The sequence below is a fragment of the Trachymyrmex septentrionalis genome, unplaced genomic scaffold (assembly GCF_001594115.1).
Source record: "Trachymyrmex septentrionalis isolate Tsep2-gDNA-1 unplaced genomic scaffold, Tsep1.0 scaffold22, whole genome shotgun sequence".
NCBI classification, from domain to species: Eukaryota; Metazoa; Arthropoda; class Insecta; order Hymenoptera; family Formicidae; genus Trachymyrmex; species Trachymyrmex septentrionalis.
In genome coordinates, this window is record NW_017305375.1 from 4,335,212 (window position 1) to 4,352,838 (window position 17,627).

Here is a 17,627-nt window from a genome sequence, read left to right on the forward strand (position 1 = left end):
GGATCCTTGTCTTATCTCGACATTTTCAACCATGAGTCTCATGCACATTTTACGAAGAATTGAGATGTAAGGCTAGAAGAGTTTTGTAAAAATTAAATTTAATGAAAAATTTGAAAAAACTAGGTATCGGACAATAACAAAAGACGCTGATTATAAACCGATGTATTATTAAATTTCGCTAAAATGAACATTTGATTAATCAAGTTTAGAAGCATCTACAAAAATACAGGTAATTCTTAATATATACATCTATATACTTATAAGATATATAGTCATACATATAGAGTTATAAGATATATGCCTTACTACATAAACTGTTATAATTTGTTATAATTTGTTTAATACGATTTTGATTGTTATGAAAAAAAAACACAATTGTTTTTCTTTAGATAAAGGACGTTTATTGCAAGAATCTGATTCAAATTTATTAACAATTACGAAGTAATCCGAGAATATATTAATAAAGAAATTCACACATAAGCTTAAGGAATATTCGCAAGATAATCCTTCACGTTCGATGGATCCAATTTTCTGAATCCGTTTGCGTCACAAATGCCGACTTCAATATTGTCCGCCGTCATTTGTCCTTCGAAACCTTCCTTTAGCGTCAAGATGGCAGTGTGAACGGCATCATCCAATTCCAGATCCTCGCTATACCTCTTTTCGAGGAACGTTTTGCCATTAACGAAGTTTTTGCCCATCGCGGTTGCCTTCCATGCAAAATATGTGCCAGATGGATCACATTGGAATAGATAAGGCTTGTCATTGTCCCAACCACAGATCAGAAGAGACACTCCAAAAGGTCTGACACCTCTATAAATTAGCAATGACAATAATTTAGTATTATTGTCTAATTATCTCTTATTATAAGCAGAGATACATATCTGTACTTTTCAATCAAATAATATTTTAACATTTAAAAATATGTAACTTTATACTTAAAATTGAAGAGCAAATACAAATCATAGTTGAAGACTAATGGTGAATTAAATCATACTACACTAGATTAGTACATATTAAATGCTGCTTTATATAAAGTAGTTTTTCTGAAAAGTTTACAGTACTTTATTAAAAAATTATTGGAAACCAATACTTGGTGATTTTTAGTAACTGATATCTTGTTAACTACCGCGAAAATTGTAAAATGAAATAGAGGTAATATAAAAGGAACGGCCCAGAGGGACAGCTCAGTATCAGGCTGTTCCTCGCCCTGACGAAGTGGATTACAAGGTTCACGAAATGTTGGCGTTCCAAGAATGGATCTGGACACGGAGAAAACCCGAGAAACACATAATCTTTATTAAAAATGGTAGAGGACTTTTTGACTCAATTTAGTCCGCTCTATGCGAATTTTATCGTTACTTATCAAATACCCTGTATACCTTCACATTTATCTTTATCAATTTCAATGAACAGAAGCTTTTAGTATGCACTAATCTAGTATAGTACAAGTAATTTGCTATAATTTGCAATCGTATTTGCTATAACTCACCCAGATTGCGTGTATTCTTGCATGACCATTGCAACGCGTTGTACGAGTTGTGCAGTCGGGATAGGTTCTCGATATACTAGGAGATATTGTTGTGCCATTTTCCGTGCTTGCTTTACTAATAATCTGTAATCTGGACCCATGCCACTGTAAACCATGCCGATGTGCTTTGTGATCATTTCGACTTTGCTGACGCTATGTTCATCATAGAGAATGGATTTATGTTTGTTTTCCGTAGCCAGAACAACACCATTTAACGCCTTAATGCCCACGCTCGGTGCACCAGCGGCTACTGCAGCTAAGGCATATTCTATTTGCACTAACTTGCCTGATGGACTGTAAAATACAATGTAATTAACCGATATATGAATTATATAATATAAAAATTATTATGAATATTATGTTATTTGTTATTTATATAATTTTTAGATGATCAATTGTACGACCTTGTATTTTTAGATTTGACACATGTACTCCAAGAATTTGACGAGTCACCTTGTCATATGTTATGTTTAACTTTTTCAAATAAAATATACTCAAACAAAATGATTATTTATATATTTGTCAATAAGAGACTAATATTAATAAGATACTATTAATTAAGGCAAAAATTTTTATTCATAATAAATAGAGAATGTAAGCCCGGTTTAGAAAGAGGTTAGGTTATTGTTTAATCTGTTTTCAGTGGTACCCTTCTTTTATCACAGATACGGAATATTGGCGTGAAACGTACTGTTTCGTACGCGATTATTATGTTACTGTAAATATATTTACCTGAAGGTTGTTAACGAAAAACTGTATCGTTCAGAAGCCATGACAATCACTTTGCAGCAATACACACAGCAATATCAAACTACTGCACCTACACTGTATCACAGTGTACTACACAAGTGTAGCTTGACATTAGATGATTCGACAATGGTACGAGAATTGCACTCGAAATGTATCTAGGAACATCTCTGGACAAAATAACAAACATGACTTTGAAAATGCTCGCGTGTATTATTACGCTTTATATTATAATATTTAAAAATTTATTAAAAAATGACAAAGTTTAATTTATATATAACTCGTGAATAAATTTTTTGTAATTGCAATAGTGTAAAATTTAATAATTGTGTATCTATAGCCCAGCAAACGAGAATGGATTGAAATGAATTGAAATGGATTCAGATTTTCAGAAATATTGATTCACGAATGTTAAAATGAATGCTTTCCAATCCTGAATGCGTTTTTATTCATTTATAGGAATTGCATATCTCTGTGTTTTTTAATCTAAAAATAATATTAGCTTTTTTTGTGCACTGTGAATACTGTTCAATTTAAAATTTTGAATAGGAAATACAGTTTTTCAATCTAATTGCATCCAATGGAATCTAATTGAACCCAATTGAATTCAATTAAAGCCAAAAAAAGAATTTGCTATTTAAAATACATATTCGGATAGAAAAAAATTTCCATTTTAATCCATTCTCGTTTACTGGGAAGTTTGGCAAGTACAATTTTATAATATATATGACTGCATCGGTGCATTAGTGTGTCAGCGATAAATAAATAAATTTAATTACATTTTATTATATACATCTATAGAAATACATATATATGAAACAAAAAAAAAATACAACTTTAGCGATGGCTTAGAACGTGTATAAAAAATAATTTCAATAAGAAATAGTATTTTTTTTATCTGTGCTCTAATGAAGATGGAAATATATTATATGGAAATATATTATAAGATAATTATGAAAATCTCAACTTTTTTATATAACGACTAATTTAAACGTTTAAAATGATTTAGGTAAAATATCACTGCGATGCAGAAATTGGTTATATTGTTCTGTAAATAAATAAAATATTTTGGATTGAAACTTTGATATTGTTTAAATTTTGGTTTATAAAAGTTCATAATTACACGCATATATAACTAATCAGCTTAGCTTATCAACCCTTCTTTTAATCTATTTTATTGTTAACAAAATATATATTATTCGTTTATTTACAAAACACCTAATCCTTGCGTCGTAATGACACTTGATATAAGTGCATTTTAAATACTTAAAGTACTTACACACAAAAGTGATTTAGATTAATTTTGTCATTATATATTTTTCAAATTTTATTAGTATTGTAATAAGAAAATAATAACAAATAAAAAGTAAATATATAACTGTAAAAATGTGTTTAATAAAAATAAAATGCTTGAAATACAATTTAATTTATGTGTATATAGCTTATTTAAAATATAAATATTAACATATTTGTGAAAATATAATATAATCTTAAATGTTAATACTTTTAAGCGAAATAAATATCAATTAAATGTTAATATTTTTAAGCGAAATAAATATCACGCGCATGTAAGATTGCAGAGATGAATATTTCTGATGCACAAGTGAATGTAGCATGATTCATTATATGAACCAAGTATCAATTTTTCATCTAGCGTTGAAAGATGGTATTACCCTCAGAAAAGTGAACATATTACCCTCAGAGCTATGTAGTTTACATTCACCTTTTGTCAGGGAGCAGTAGTGCGTGGCAGCATTTTGCGGTTTTGGGCCTGCATGTCCTCTCTCAGGTTTCTTTCTGTATATACTCTCCATAAAGAAATCTATTCAAATCAGTTCCTGTTTTCCTTTTGTGATACAAGTATTGATTTGATCATTGTTGCATCAGAAGATTCGTCAGGTGTAGATGTTAAAATTTTTGTAAGTTTCTGACAAAACTAATTATTTCTTTTACAATTGCCTTCTATAATTCTATTATTTATAGTATTTATTTGATAATATTTATTTGATTTATTTGTGGACGATTGAAGGGAAAGAATGTAATAGTTCTTTCCCTCTTAGTACTGATCCTATATTACTGACCGTATCCAAGTATCGTCTCCAAGTATAAGGAGCTTTTTAGACAAAAAAATACAAATCTCAAATAAATCAAGTGTCTAAATTTCTAAATTAAAAAAAACAAAAACATAATTTAAATATGGAAGAGGAACTTAAGTTAAATAAAAGTGAACTGTCTTCTGAAGCGGTGGAAAGTGAAATTGAAGAAACTCCATTAAGTGCAAAGGTTAGTTTTGATTGTTAAATTTTGAACATATTATACAAAAAAAATCGTGCGATATTATTTAACGAAACATCGCACGAAAACATCGATATGTTCATAAAAGTAAAAAGATGAAAACATGTGAGTGTGGTTGCGCGGTCAAGGTTACGTCCGAACACCATCTGAGTATTCTTCTATATTATTTTATATTTGTTGTTCACCGAATGTTAAGGTTGTTTTGTACATATTTTCAAAATGATAAAATTATGAAAAAATTACAGATTCTAAATCACGTTTAAAAATAATACGACAAATTTAGTGACAGTTTATTATCTGTATTGTAAATTATTTTAATAAATAGTAATATTTTTTTAATCCGTGCTCTAATAAAAATATATGGGATTATACACTATAAAATAAATGATGAAAATTTTGAGCGCAAGCGTGACATGGCAGACAGCGCACTGGTCTATCATGCCAGAGGTCCCGGGTTCAATCCCAGTAGGAATCAAAATATTTACGCTCGTGTCTTCTCTCGGAAAAGGCCGGCAATTTTTCGCGAGAGTATTCTTGCCCATAGAAACACTTCTCGAAAAATTCGCCGTTCGGAACTGACGCGTTATTAAAACTGTAGGTTCCATATGCTTATGGCAATTGAATAATCAGCGTGCGCCCCACAAGCATATATGAAAGAGGAGGTGTTAACGTAAGAGAAGAGAAGAAGATAAAAATTTCAATTTTTTAATATAAATACATTATGTATTTAAGATTATTTATGTAGAGTAACATTGCAGTGCATGAACTAGTGGTTCAATAAATAAACAAGATATTTGTCTGTTCTAGATCTTTGTAACTAATCACAATGAAACTTTGCATAGATTATTTTGATAATTTAAAATACTTAAAAAAGGAAAATGTAACTTTTTAATTATTTTTTAAATTTTAATTTTTAACAGTAAAAACAATAAAATAAATAAACTACAAAAATGTGTTATTAAACAAAAATATAATTTTATTCATATAACTTTCATGCGTATATAGTTTATTTGGAGTGTAAATATTAAACATACTTCTAAATTTAATTTTCTTTACAGGGGGATTGTACGTCTAGTACATCCTTAAATACGAAGTTACTCGAATTGTGTTTCTGAATATGCCTCAAATTATTTGTTTTTTTATACACATTTAAAGTCGTCATTTTGGCCGTAATCGCAAGATGAAATTTGCGATCTAAAAATTATGTATCTTTGTGTAAAATTAGTCGCTACAAACAAAAATGATCAATTTAAAGCAATCGAAATATCTTTCAAACAAAATAGTGAAAAAATGCATTAATCGAACTCAAATTTTTGCATTTCTACGATTTACTTTGCGAATATTAATGAAAAAGATGTGATAATTAATTTTTTTTTTAATAAAAATTTCGAAAATTCAAGAAATTTGAACGATTTTTGACATAAAATGCATTTTTGGCATTCCATTTAAATGCTTTCCATTTAAAATGGGTTTTAAAATACTTAAATATACATATATTAGGAAAAACCATTTTGCATTTGAAAATTATTTAAAATATCTATTTATCCTTTAAATTTTACTTTAAAAATGGATTGGAAAAACCTATTTTGTATTTAAATATACTTTCTTAAAGTATTTTATATTTAGCATTTTAAATAAAATTTGTGTGTGAAAAGCATTTTTCCAGCCTTGGAGATGAGAAGCTTATGGTAACTAGAATTTTTTCTATGCATTGGAGCATTATATTAAACCAATAAGTCATCAAGGATCAAAAATTTTTATTGTTTACTGAATGAATAAATAAATAACTTTTATTATTTATTGATTACTCTTACAATTGAATTACTTTATCAATTATAATTAAAATATCATCTAAGTTATTCTCGTCTATGTATTAATTTAAGGCTTTTGTCAAAAATTGTTCAAATTTCTAAAATTTTTATTTTTTTTTAAATAATTATCATATCTTTTTCATGAACATTTACAAAGAAAATGAAATACAAAAAACAAAACAGAAATTTAAACAATTTTCAACTGAAAATGTATTTTTTCATTATTTTATTCTACTTTGATTTAACTTTATCAATATTGTTTCCAGCAACTAATTTTATATGAAAATACATAATTTTTAGATCATAAATATAATCTTGCATTTATATAAGATCTCTAGTAGCTAAATGTTATATTTTCATATCTTTTAGACATTTTCTACAAATATATTATCTGAAACAGTAAATAATTGGTTAAACTTTAAGTTAAATCGTAACATTATTACTTGGGGTACGCTGGTAACTGAAATTCTTGAAGGTGGCAATTTATGTATTAAAGTTGCTCGGGCAACTGGGTTCTTTTCTGTTCTTTTGGTAGGATTACCAAAGACTGGAAAAACAACGCTTGCCGCACAAATTGCAAAAAATTCAAACTTCCCATTTATTAAAATTATTACACCTGAAGACATAATCAACCTTGATGAATTTGACAATGATTCTGCAAAATGTCGTTTTATACAGAAGGTATGATATAACTCGTTTTGTATTACACAAGTTTATAAGTAAATTCTTGTAATCATATTTGTTGTAAAGATTAGAATATAATCGCTTATCATTTGTACATTTTAGGCATTCGACGAGGCATATCGTTCGCAGCTCAGCTGCATTTTAATTGATAATATTGAACGTCTAGTGAATTACTGTCCACTGAAATCAAAGTATTCTATTCTGATATTGCAAACACTTTTCGTTTTATTAGAGAAATCGCCACCGCCTGGTCATAAACTGTTGATTTTATGCACTTCTAGTTGCCAGTAAGATAAGAACTTTCTTGTCCATAGAGAAAAAACAATTAATAAACAATTAACAAACGTATTTTTACATATTCTTAACAATGCATTTCTTTTTGCAGACAATTTTTAATCGATGTGGAATTAATTTTAACATTTAATACCACTTTTTATGTGCCTACTTTATCAACTGTTGATCATATGTTAAACGTGTTGGATGAAGTTAATCTCTTTTCAAAACATAAAATGGCTTCCTTTCGGACAAAGCTTCAAGGAAAGCAACGGTATGATATTACTGAAATCTTTAACTTTATTCAGATAATATATGTGATATCCAAATAATGTAGTAGATGCAGCGAATATTTTGATAGATATTTTATCATTATGAATTTTTCATAATATAAATATTTTTTCTTTATATACGTTTTATTGTTATATTTTATGGTTTCAGGATATTCATTGGTATTAAGAAGTTACTTTGCCTAATAGACATAGTACGTCAAGTGGAACCAAGTGACAGAGTCGAAGAATTTTTTATAAGATTGCTGGACGAAGGCGGTCTACAGTAAAAGTTTGTTTTGAATTGCATTAATAACATAATTATTACTATTATTATATTATATATATTTTATTAATTGAAGATAAAAAATATATTAAAATAAATCATATTCTTTTTTTAAGCAGACACAGACTATCTTTTTCACAATTTTTATTTTGATATTATTCGCTAATAATAATTTTGTACGATTTTGAAGACTATATGAAAATAAAAACAAAACAAACAGTTTTTTAAATCCTTTTTAATACTAAATTGTAACACAAAATACATATATTTCAAATATACAGCCTTGATAAAAAAATAAAACCTATTTTTTTCTAAAATTCTTTTACCTGTATTGTTTCCTGTTAATTATCGACATTATAAGTTTAAAGGGTTTATGAAACAAAGGATAATTCACTCCAAATGGTGTAAATAAATTTTTAAACAAATGTTAAATAGTGATTAATAACGAGCTTATTTTTGACCAAAGTTGTATATAAAGCACAATTGTTTTGTTATGATTTTTTTGTTATTTCAAGACCGTTTTAAGTAATCTTTTAAGACGCTAATACGGCCGTCTAATTAGTTCATGACATTTTAAGACTATACATAAGACGGTTTTAAATATAAGAATTAACTGTAAATATCGGCCTAAGATGGCAAAGCGATGCGCGGTCAACTTCATACATCAACAAAATTAACGTTGCTATACTTTTGAATTGGAGATGGTTGCTTTTACCTACAGTATCGTTTGCCTACATTACTTTTGCCGACAGTTCATTTGCACACAAAAATTATTGCCTACAGCTCGATTGCCTACATGTACACAAATAAAAATTTTAGAAACGGAGTTACTTTTGCCTACATGTATTATTGCCTACATGTATAATATTATTGCCTACAGCTCTATTGCCTACAAGCACTTTTGCGCACAAAAGTATTACGAAAAGTATAATACTTTCGTGTTGTTAAATTGGTAAAAGATTTATTTAAATTTTTCAATATAATTATATATCATGATTATATATGTTTTATATATTTAGATTTATAAAAAACCAAAGATAAAAACCAATCGTTTTGAAGAATCGTTTTTACAGTTGTAAAACTGCTTTCTCTGCTAAAAGCAGCTAATATATATATATATTTATCAAAAGTTAATACTTCACTATTATAAATTTGTTGCGTGTGCAAAAAACTCGACCCATGTTCGAATGTGATTTTTATCGCTAGTATATTATAACTATATAATTGTCATAATTGTAATTATTTACATAATAAGAGAAATATAACACATTTCATTAACTTTCCAAAAGTATTTCATCAAAAGAATGGCATCACGAGCGTTTTCCACATTTATTTTTATAATTATTATTTTTGCATAAATAGTCACAAAATTTCCTTAATTTTTTTCTTATTACTAATATTTTAGAATCTTTCTTAGAGTCTTACTTAATCTTACTTATAAAAGTCAATTAAAAAGCGTGTTAAATAATAAGTCTGTATTATTTTTATATTAAGTTGCTATTAAAATTGTTGTATCGTCAATATGTAGCTATGTTTTCAAATTGAAAATGGATGTACTGGCGCTAGTGTACGGGCGATTTTGACGAATCTACGAAAAACGCCGAGACGATCCCTTTCAGATTTCTCTCTGGGGCGCTATTTGTAAGGGCTGCCGCACACAAAATTCCGTAGAAACAGTATGCGTAAGGAGTAAACTTAAACCGATGAGCCAATCAGGATACTGCTTTAGATTATGTAATCTAACGGAAATGGAAATAACAGTAAACTTATCCATAACCTCGCAATAAGATGAATTTCAACCGGTTGAAACTCGCCTTATAGATAAGTTTACTGCTATTTCTATTTCCGTTAGAGTACATCTAAAGCAGTATCCTGATTGGCTCATCGGCTTAAGTTCATGTCTTAAGGTTACAATTACAGAAATTGTGTCTGCAGCCCTAAGGTATATTCTACAATAGAGTCGTAAGCGGTAAACCGTAAGAAATGGAACCAATCATAGTTGATTGTCCTTTTCACACTTAATTGTGATTGGTCAATTTCTTACGGCTTACGACTTGCGACCCTATTGCAGACATAATTGTTTTACACATCTACCGACAGTTGTCGGGGTTGTTGCGCCGCTTTTTCATATAAAATAAAATATCTGCGCAACGACACCGACAACAGAATAACTGTCGGTAGGCGTGTAAAGACGCAGTTACAGAATAGTGCCTCTGCTTTCAGATTTCTTCCTCTCTGTCCTTAGCTACCGAGAAAACGACATTTGCATTTTCGCCGTTGATAATTAGCGACGTGCATAGATTTAAACATGCGAACGTGGTTACCGATCGTGACCGGCGGAGACCGCCACGCGATGAGACGGAGCCGGGAGCAGTTGATTGGTGCGCGCGCGCGTGTATCGATCGCGCGGCGTGGTTGGCCAGTGGCGGCAGTGGCAGGCGCACCGGCATAATCAGGCGAGGCGCGATCGCGCGATATTGGGAGGACGTTGTTGGTGACGCCGCCGCCGCCACCACCGCCGCCGCCGCCGCCGCCGTCGTTGCTTCCGCACCGCACCATTCCGCACACCACACAGCTTTTGCAGTTGGTGCGCGGCTGGCTGGCCTACCGGCTCGTCTCCATTCACGTCGCCATTCATCCCCGCGCCGTCGTCAGGCTATTATGTCGCCACCGCTTCCCTCGTAGTGATTGTTTAGCTGCAGGCCAGTCTCAACGGGCGGTTTACGCCCCCGCCTCCTCTTCCCCATCATCCCATCCCCTGAGAAACGAATGTCCGCAGGTAAGGCGATCATCCCTATCGCGCTGCCATTCTCTCATCTTGTTTCGTTCTCTCGCATTTTCTCCACGCGAAGCGCATCGCGAAGGCTCGCGAGGGGCAAGAGAGATCGAAATGTCGAGAGACTGTAATTGAATCGAGCAGGCGAATTCGATCGTCGATGCGCGCGACGTTTATAACCTGTCGCGAGCACATTGGCAGTCAATCGCCATCGACTTGCCAATTATATACGACGACGAGCCTCTGTCCCGTGATGAAATTTCGAATTTGCTAATTCAGCTCGGTTTATCGACCGTTTTGGCTGTCGACACAATGTCGCGAATCGTTGACTGTCGAAAAAGCGTCGGTCATTTTTATCACGTTTATTTTCTCTCTCCGTTGTTTTTCGCGCTTTTTATAATAGCTTGACTAGCCCTGCGTATTTTTTTGTATGGGAGTATATGTCAAATACGTTCGTGCATTGACATTTACCTTTTGCCACGTTACTTTAGGTTACATGTTTTAATATTTTTCTGCAAAGGACATGATATTTCTATGTATTTAATTAAATAAAAGCTATTATTTAACACATTGCCAGGTCCACCAACAGTAACGTAAATTAATAACGAAATTAGGGGCTCTTTTCTATCTCTGCCTTTTTTACTTCAAATCCACAGAGAGGAAAAATCTGTTAATTTCAGGCTGACATAATTAGATATAATAACGAATTCAACAGTAATGAATTATAATAGTTAATATATAAACTATGCATTATTCAGTCATAAATAATTCAAAACAACGATTATTGTTTCTCGATCGAAATGAAATGGATGCTCATTAGAGAGAAGGCAGAATGAATTAAATGAGCAATCACATATACACTTGGAAAATTTGTAAATTAAATTTATCACATTTCGCACTCAAATAGTCCACTTAAATTTTTATATTAATTTAACACAAAGTGAATATATTAGAAAGTAACACAAATATTACGTAAAAAAGATTGAAAAAAGTAATGAACTTTTCTTTTTTTTTTAATCTATATATCTCGAAGCTTCCTAATTTTATTTTTACACATCATGGGCTTATTTTTTAAATTCTCCATCGATTGAAAAAAAAATTATGTAATTGAAATATGTTCATTTTTATGGAAATTAGGTAATACACAAATATAGATGAAGTCCCAAAATGTGTATAACTAGGGTTAAAAATTTAACAGAAAATTTTAATAAGGACTTGAGTGGACTAATACAAATACACACTAGAAGTCTGATTGCATTAATTGGGATTCTGACAGATTTATGGCCGTATTCATAGTCAGATCTTGTATTTAGGGCTTCCTTAAATTTATCTTTTAGATGCTCAGCAGCCAATGAAATAATTTGTAGAGCATTTGAAGATAAATTTGATGCTTCCTTAAATATAATATAAGGCCTGACTATGAATACGGACATTAGTCGTAAAGATATCAATTAAATACTTACAGTTAAATCTAATAAAATCTAATAAATGTAGTCAAATCAAATGTTCTAGTTGAGATTACCAGAAATTTAATTAGGATACCTAATAACATTTTGATTCATATCATCAGAAAGTCAGAATTTTCTTCATACCTACCTCTTGTTGGTACAACCAGACATTTTTCTCAATGCACATGCATATACATACATCTATCCCATCACGACGCAAAAGTACGATTTGTTTATACACGATCTCATCTCACGTTTCGAGTTTCGGTGTCTCTCAACGTTGAGACGTTCGTCGTGTACATACGACACCGATACCGATACGACAGTATTATATACGCTTACAAATCGCACAGCGACGGCGGCCCAATTCTGAGCATGCCATAAATTTCGATCGTCGATACTATCCGAAATGCCTGACGCAGACACGATCGACGGCTGTTTGTTTCGAACTCGGTATGTTGGGATCGCTGCGCACGATCCGCAAAATTTTAGCGATCTTTAAGTTGAACGCGAAGTGAGAAATTTTTGAAGATGTCTAACGCTCGGCGATTCGCGAAAAATCCGTGATTTCCCTCTGCCTCATCGAAAATACGCATCGAATTCCGAATCTTTCTCGAAAAATCATTAGTCTCAGTTTCTTGAAATAGCGAAAGAAATGTTAAAGGCTGACATGCCTTGAAATTTATACAGAAACTAGATTCTATAATATATTTGGCGATAAAATCAATTTTTGAAATTTTATGCACGAAAGAAAGACCTTTTCTTCTCGTCAGAAAAAGTTCAAAATTGTTAAACGTTGAATTTGTTCTTTATAAGTTATTGTATTAAAAGACCGGGTTTTTTTTTTTACTTGATTATAATTATTATACATACTAATTGTAAATTATCCTTACGATTTTTATATTATTCAGGATCTGCACATGATCCTGGATTTAATCGGTTGTAATTACAATTCCTGTGCTTTCTTATTTTTATTCCAATGTGCATTAATGTTTAATTATACATAATTATAAGTATCTTTACAGGTAGAAAATATCGATTTATATTTGACGAGTTCGGAGCAAAAAAATGGAGCAAGTCCATAATTTATGACACCCACTTTGAATATGAAGATATATCTAAAGGAAATTTTACAAATTATTCTACTCCGACTCCTTTCATTCTCCTTCTTATACCTTTTCGTTGGAAGTAACTTCTACTGAAAGTCTCGAGCAGTCATTTACAATCCCCCCCTCAGCTATTATAATCAATTCGCTTCAGACTAACGTTAGATATATTTCAAACGATTCTTAAGAAAATCTCAAAGCGAAACTTTATTTCAAGAAATAACTCTCGTTCGCATCGTTCGGCATTCGGTTTATCAGCCTTTTTGTCTTTATCGACTTATCGGTCTTGTATTATCTTTTATTACGCTTGAGTTTTTCTCACTCGTGTAAATCAGCGCGCATCGGAAGAAACGATTTCGCGAGTATATTTCTACCTTTCTTCTTTATTTCTACCCCGCTCATCCGGCATGCTATTGTCAGACAATGGCGGATTTTAATATAACGCATCCGCGAACGCATCTTCACGACGGCGAGTTTTTCATTTAGTGCTACTTGTCGAAGTGGGATGTCTGGGGACAATCACGAGCAATGTCGGGAGAGGATTGTGAAAAAAAGAGAAAGAGAGAGAGGGGGGGGGGGAAGAGAAAAAAAAGGATCGAAAAAAAGCTGGGCGCAGGATGCCTCCTGTCTGCACGCTTTGCAATTTTAATGCCGACATTGCGAGCGACGATTTTTGTTGCTCTTCTTTCTCTGTGTTCGAATCGAGTCCGAACACTGTGTCTTGCTATTACGGAAATCCGCGAATGTCGATGTGGCTTATTAAATATTCTGAAAAGCACTATAGGGAATTTGTCTTAATCTCCGTTTTTTCCTAAAGACGCAGTAAATATTTCTTTATTTAATCAAAGTCTTGAAACGTCAAATGATTTTGATCCAGCAACTAAATGTGTGTGTGTGTGTGTGTGTGTGTGTGCATAATAAAATTTTTATATTATACAGAATGTTACAAATTAAAGGAACATGTGTTTGATGTAAATTAAAGTAGAAAATTCTATAAACATGAATTCAATTCGAGATGGTTATCTATTTATGAGTGGTTATAAAGTTTATAAATGATCTTGGTAGTTAAGCAAGATGAATTGTTCGTAGATGAATCGTTTCGAATTGAATCTATGTTTGTCTTCTTCAATTTATTTAGAAGATATTTTCTATTTTAATTTACATTAGAAGCACAATTTTTTAGAACATTTTTTTTTATTAAGAATGAAAAATAAGAAAGTAAATAAATTATTCAAATTGATGTATTCTTTTACTAATTAATTAACATACAGGTATTAATATACAGAATGATGTGATCTGAAATGGATTAAGTAATTGTATAAAGATTATAAGTGTTGCTTATTTCCTTATACATGTGTTTCAATATGCTGTATTAAGTCAGTTCGAATATTAATCTTTCTATATCGAGTTTTTTATTGGCCCTACAGATAAAAATCTAAAAATGTAATATGATATGAACGGTTAAGCAAGATGAATAATTCTTTGGTGATGAATCATTTCGAATTGAATCCATGTTTATATTTTCTTCTTCAATTTTTTGTTCAAAAGATATTTTCTACTTCAATTTACAACAGAAACATGCTTTTTCGGGACATCATGTAACATTCCATATAAATAATATCTATTTAAAAGTAGAAAATTAACTGATTCAAATAACTCGAATGAAATGTCAAATGACTATCAAATGACTATGAAATATAAAAAATGGACTCGCGTTGCATTTCATAGTTTTAATACAGTATAAATGTTAAATCGTGTTTTTATCACATTGCTCGAATACAACGCGCATTACCGCGGTATGCGTTTATGATGCTAAAAAAAAATCGCGTCTGTCTAATATTGTACATACATCGCTCGAGCCAAATTACAGCGTGCTCGCCTCCCTTTTCCACCGTCTTTCTTCGTCGTTCTCTTTCCGTTCTTTATTTTTTCTTTTTTCATTTTAGACTACCATCTGGCCCTTTATGTGGTCTTTATGCACGCGTTACGCGAGGCGAAATTACCAGCGGACTAATTACATGCTGGTCATGCGATTCGCGTACTCGAGGAATGCGTCGACGGCGATTAAAAGGCTAAAGGAGCGTGTCGCCGGGTCGTTTTGATGACCAACCTACCTTGCGCGAATGCGACCGGACCGACGCTCACATATGCAAATTTTTGTGAAATTTTCTGACACTGTCGTATTAATTAAATCGGTCCGTTCAGAAAGGATACGAGGGTAAGAAAGGATACATTCTTATAAAATTGATTGAAAGTAGGAATTTTCATGTAAAAATTAACAATATATCACTCATTTGCTGCAATAACGATACAACTCGAAAAAACAATGTTTTTCCAAAAAAAAGATTTGAATGTTCTCTTTGAATAATTAAAATTTTGTAACATTCTTGAAATGCAATTTGATAATAACAGATTGATAGAAAAATAAAAGCATTTCTTTTAAATTGTATTCTTTCTTTTTTTTTTTTTAAGTTTCTGTTCTTTTTTGCAAATAATTAAAGTATGACAATTTTCGAGTTATTGTTGCAGGAAATGAGTAGACGGTTTTATCCATGCTAAGAAATTTTACATTATAGCTGAAAGAATTTTTATGCAGCTTTAGAAATTCTTCCACTGCACTGTAATAATCTATGTAAAGACGAAAGTATACAGCAACGAATAATAGCTGCAGTTTTGCTTTCTTAAAAAGTTTCTCTCTTCATAATTTATGCCCTGCCTGAAACAATCGATTCAATCGGGGATATAGGTGGATAATACCTTCAAATTGAACATTAACTTTCATAGACAACATTTTCATAGACATTTTCATAGACAACATTATAATACATCGGCAACATTAAAAGAGCGTATCGCCGGGTTGTTTTGATGAGCGGCTTACCTTGTAAATACCAGACTAATGCTCATATTTGCAACTTTGTGAAATTTTCTCACGTCAGTTAAATCGAGTTAGTTTGGAGAGGATACGAACGAGCTCTATAAAGCTGGACCAAATCTAGCAGGACCAAATCTACTAGCTTTATAGAGCTATACGAAAGTACTGTTTTACGAAGTTAAAGTAACAAGTTTTATTATAAAAATTAAAAATATGAAAATTAAAAATTAGAATAAACTTCGTGCACGCAAAAGGTGTTTTAAACTACGGTTAAAAGATAGGATTTCCATATTGCTTATTAAAAATTCTCATTCTTCCGTTACGTTGTAAAAAAAAATATATAGTAAAAAAAAGCATATGACAAATAGTTACAATTTTCCTTCTCATAAAGTTTACCTTGACGTCTTTTTTTAAATAATCAATTAAGGCCCGGTTGTTCCACCTTTTGGTAAATTTTACCTGTTGGATGAGACAACAAGATTATCCAATCACATGCGCGGATTGCCAGATTTATCTAACGGGTAAAATTTATCAAAAACAACCGGGCCTCAATCAAATATATAGAGCAGTATTTTAATCAGATATACAGTAAGGTAAATAATATTTTAAAGCTAACAGACATTTCCGCGATAATCTGCCGCGAACGCAGCCTCCGATTTACTTGTAGAATGTGAATTTCGCGACCGCGAAATAATTCGACGTGCTCTCTGTTTTTGTTCGTAACCCATGAGTTTTTTTATTGACTACACGAGGAACGTCTTTACGTTCATCGTATCCGTTCTCAAACTCCTCCTATCTCTGGTTCTAATCATCCAAATGTCGCAAAAAGTGTAGTCACGGAAAATGATCCACCGTTTCCACCGTTCTCGACCGTGACAGCAAAAAGAGCCGCACGTGAAACGAGCAATTTATTGTATGACAGGATCACGACGTTTACTTTTAGTCATTAGTTATCACTCGTGTTTTGCTCTATCTCCAGATCTACAAAACGTCGACCCGTGAATTCGTCACAGTCGACAAGAGAATGATAAGGCACGATTCTTGTCATAAATGAGAGATGTTTGAAATGTCGATTGCGAAACCGTAAGCTATTTCTTTTTCCTTATTTTTACAATTCTTCTATAATTCTTCGTAAAATATCTGAAAACATTAATCGAATTAAATTGAGGTGAATATTTATACAGAGAGATTTTTTTTTTTAAAGAATTTTCATTTCAAATTCGAAATTTCAATTTGACTCGCTCGCACAAACACACCGAACACCGACAACGATGTTACATACGCCCGGAACATCTCTTTGTCTCTCTTCGATGAGAGATGGCGTCCGGCCGAGCGATCAAAGCCTTCCAGAGGCCTAACGAGCCTCGGATGACGTCGATCGCTTCTGTTTTCCGTCATCGTCGCAAGCTTCAATGAGCAGCTTTTTCCATCCCACTGTGGGCAGATCACGCAAAAGCTCGGTTTTCCCTTTTCATGATATAGGAGAGAGAGAGAGAGAGAGAGAGAGAGAGAGAGAGAGAGAGAGAGAG

The 17,627-nt window shown here is 32.0% G+C and overlaps 2 protein-coding genes across 2 annotated transcripts; one reads left to right on the forward strand and one right to left on the reverse strand.

The window, feature by feature from the left end:
- Positions 1-407: 407 nt before the first annotated feature.
- Positions 408-2,443, reverse strand: LOC108748322 (proteasome subunit alpha type-2). Its single transcript, XM_018486381.1, has 3 exons — positions 2,264-2,443; positions 1,493-1,825; positions 408-813 (listed from the first exon to the last, which is right to left on the reverse strand). The coding sequence occupies exons 1-3, from the start codon at positions 2,302-2,304 to the stop codon at positions 483-485; spliced, it is 705 nt and encodes a 234-aa protein (XP_018341883.1). The 5' UTR covers positions 2,305-2,443; the 3' UTR covers positions 408-482.
- LOC108748231 (vesicle-fusing ATPase 1-like) lies at positions 2,303-7,900 on the forward strand. The gene is made up of 6 exons (XM_018486263.1): positions 2,303-2,410; positions 4,454-4,561; positions 6,754-7,065; positions 7,171-7,355; positions 7,454-7,615; positions 7,783-7,900. Exons 1-6 carry the CDS (start codon positions 2,303-2,305, stop codon positions 7,898-7,900), a joined length of 993 nt encoding a protein of 330 aa, XP_018341765.1.
- The last annotated feature ends 9,727 nt before the right edge of the window (positions 7,901-17,627 follow it).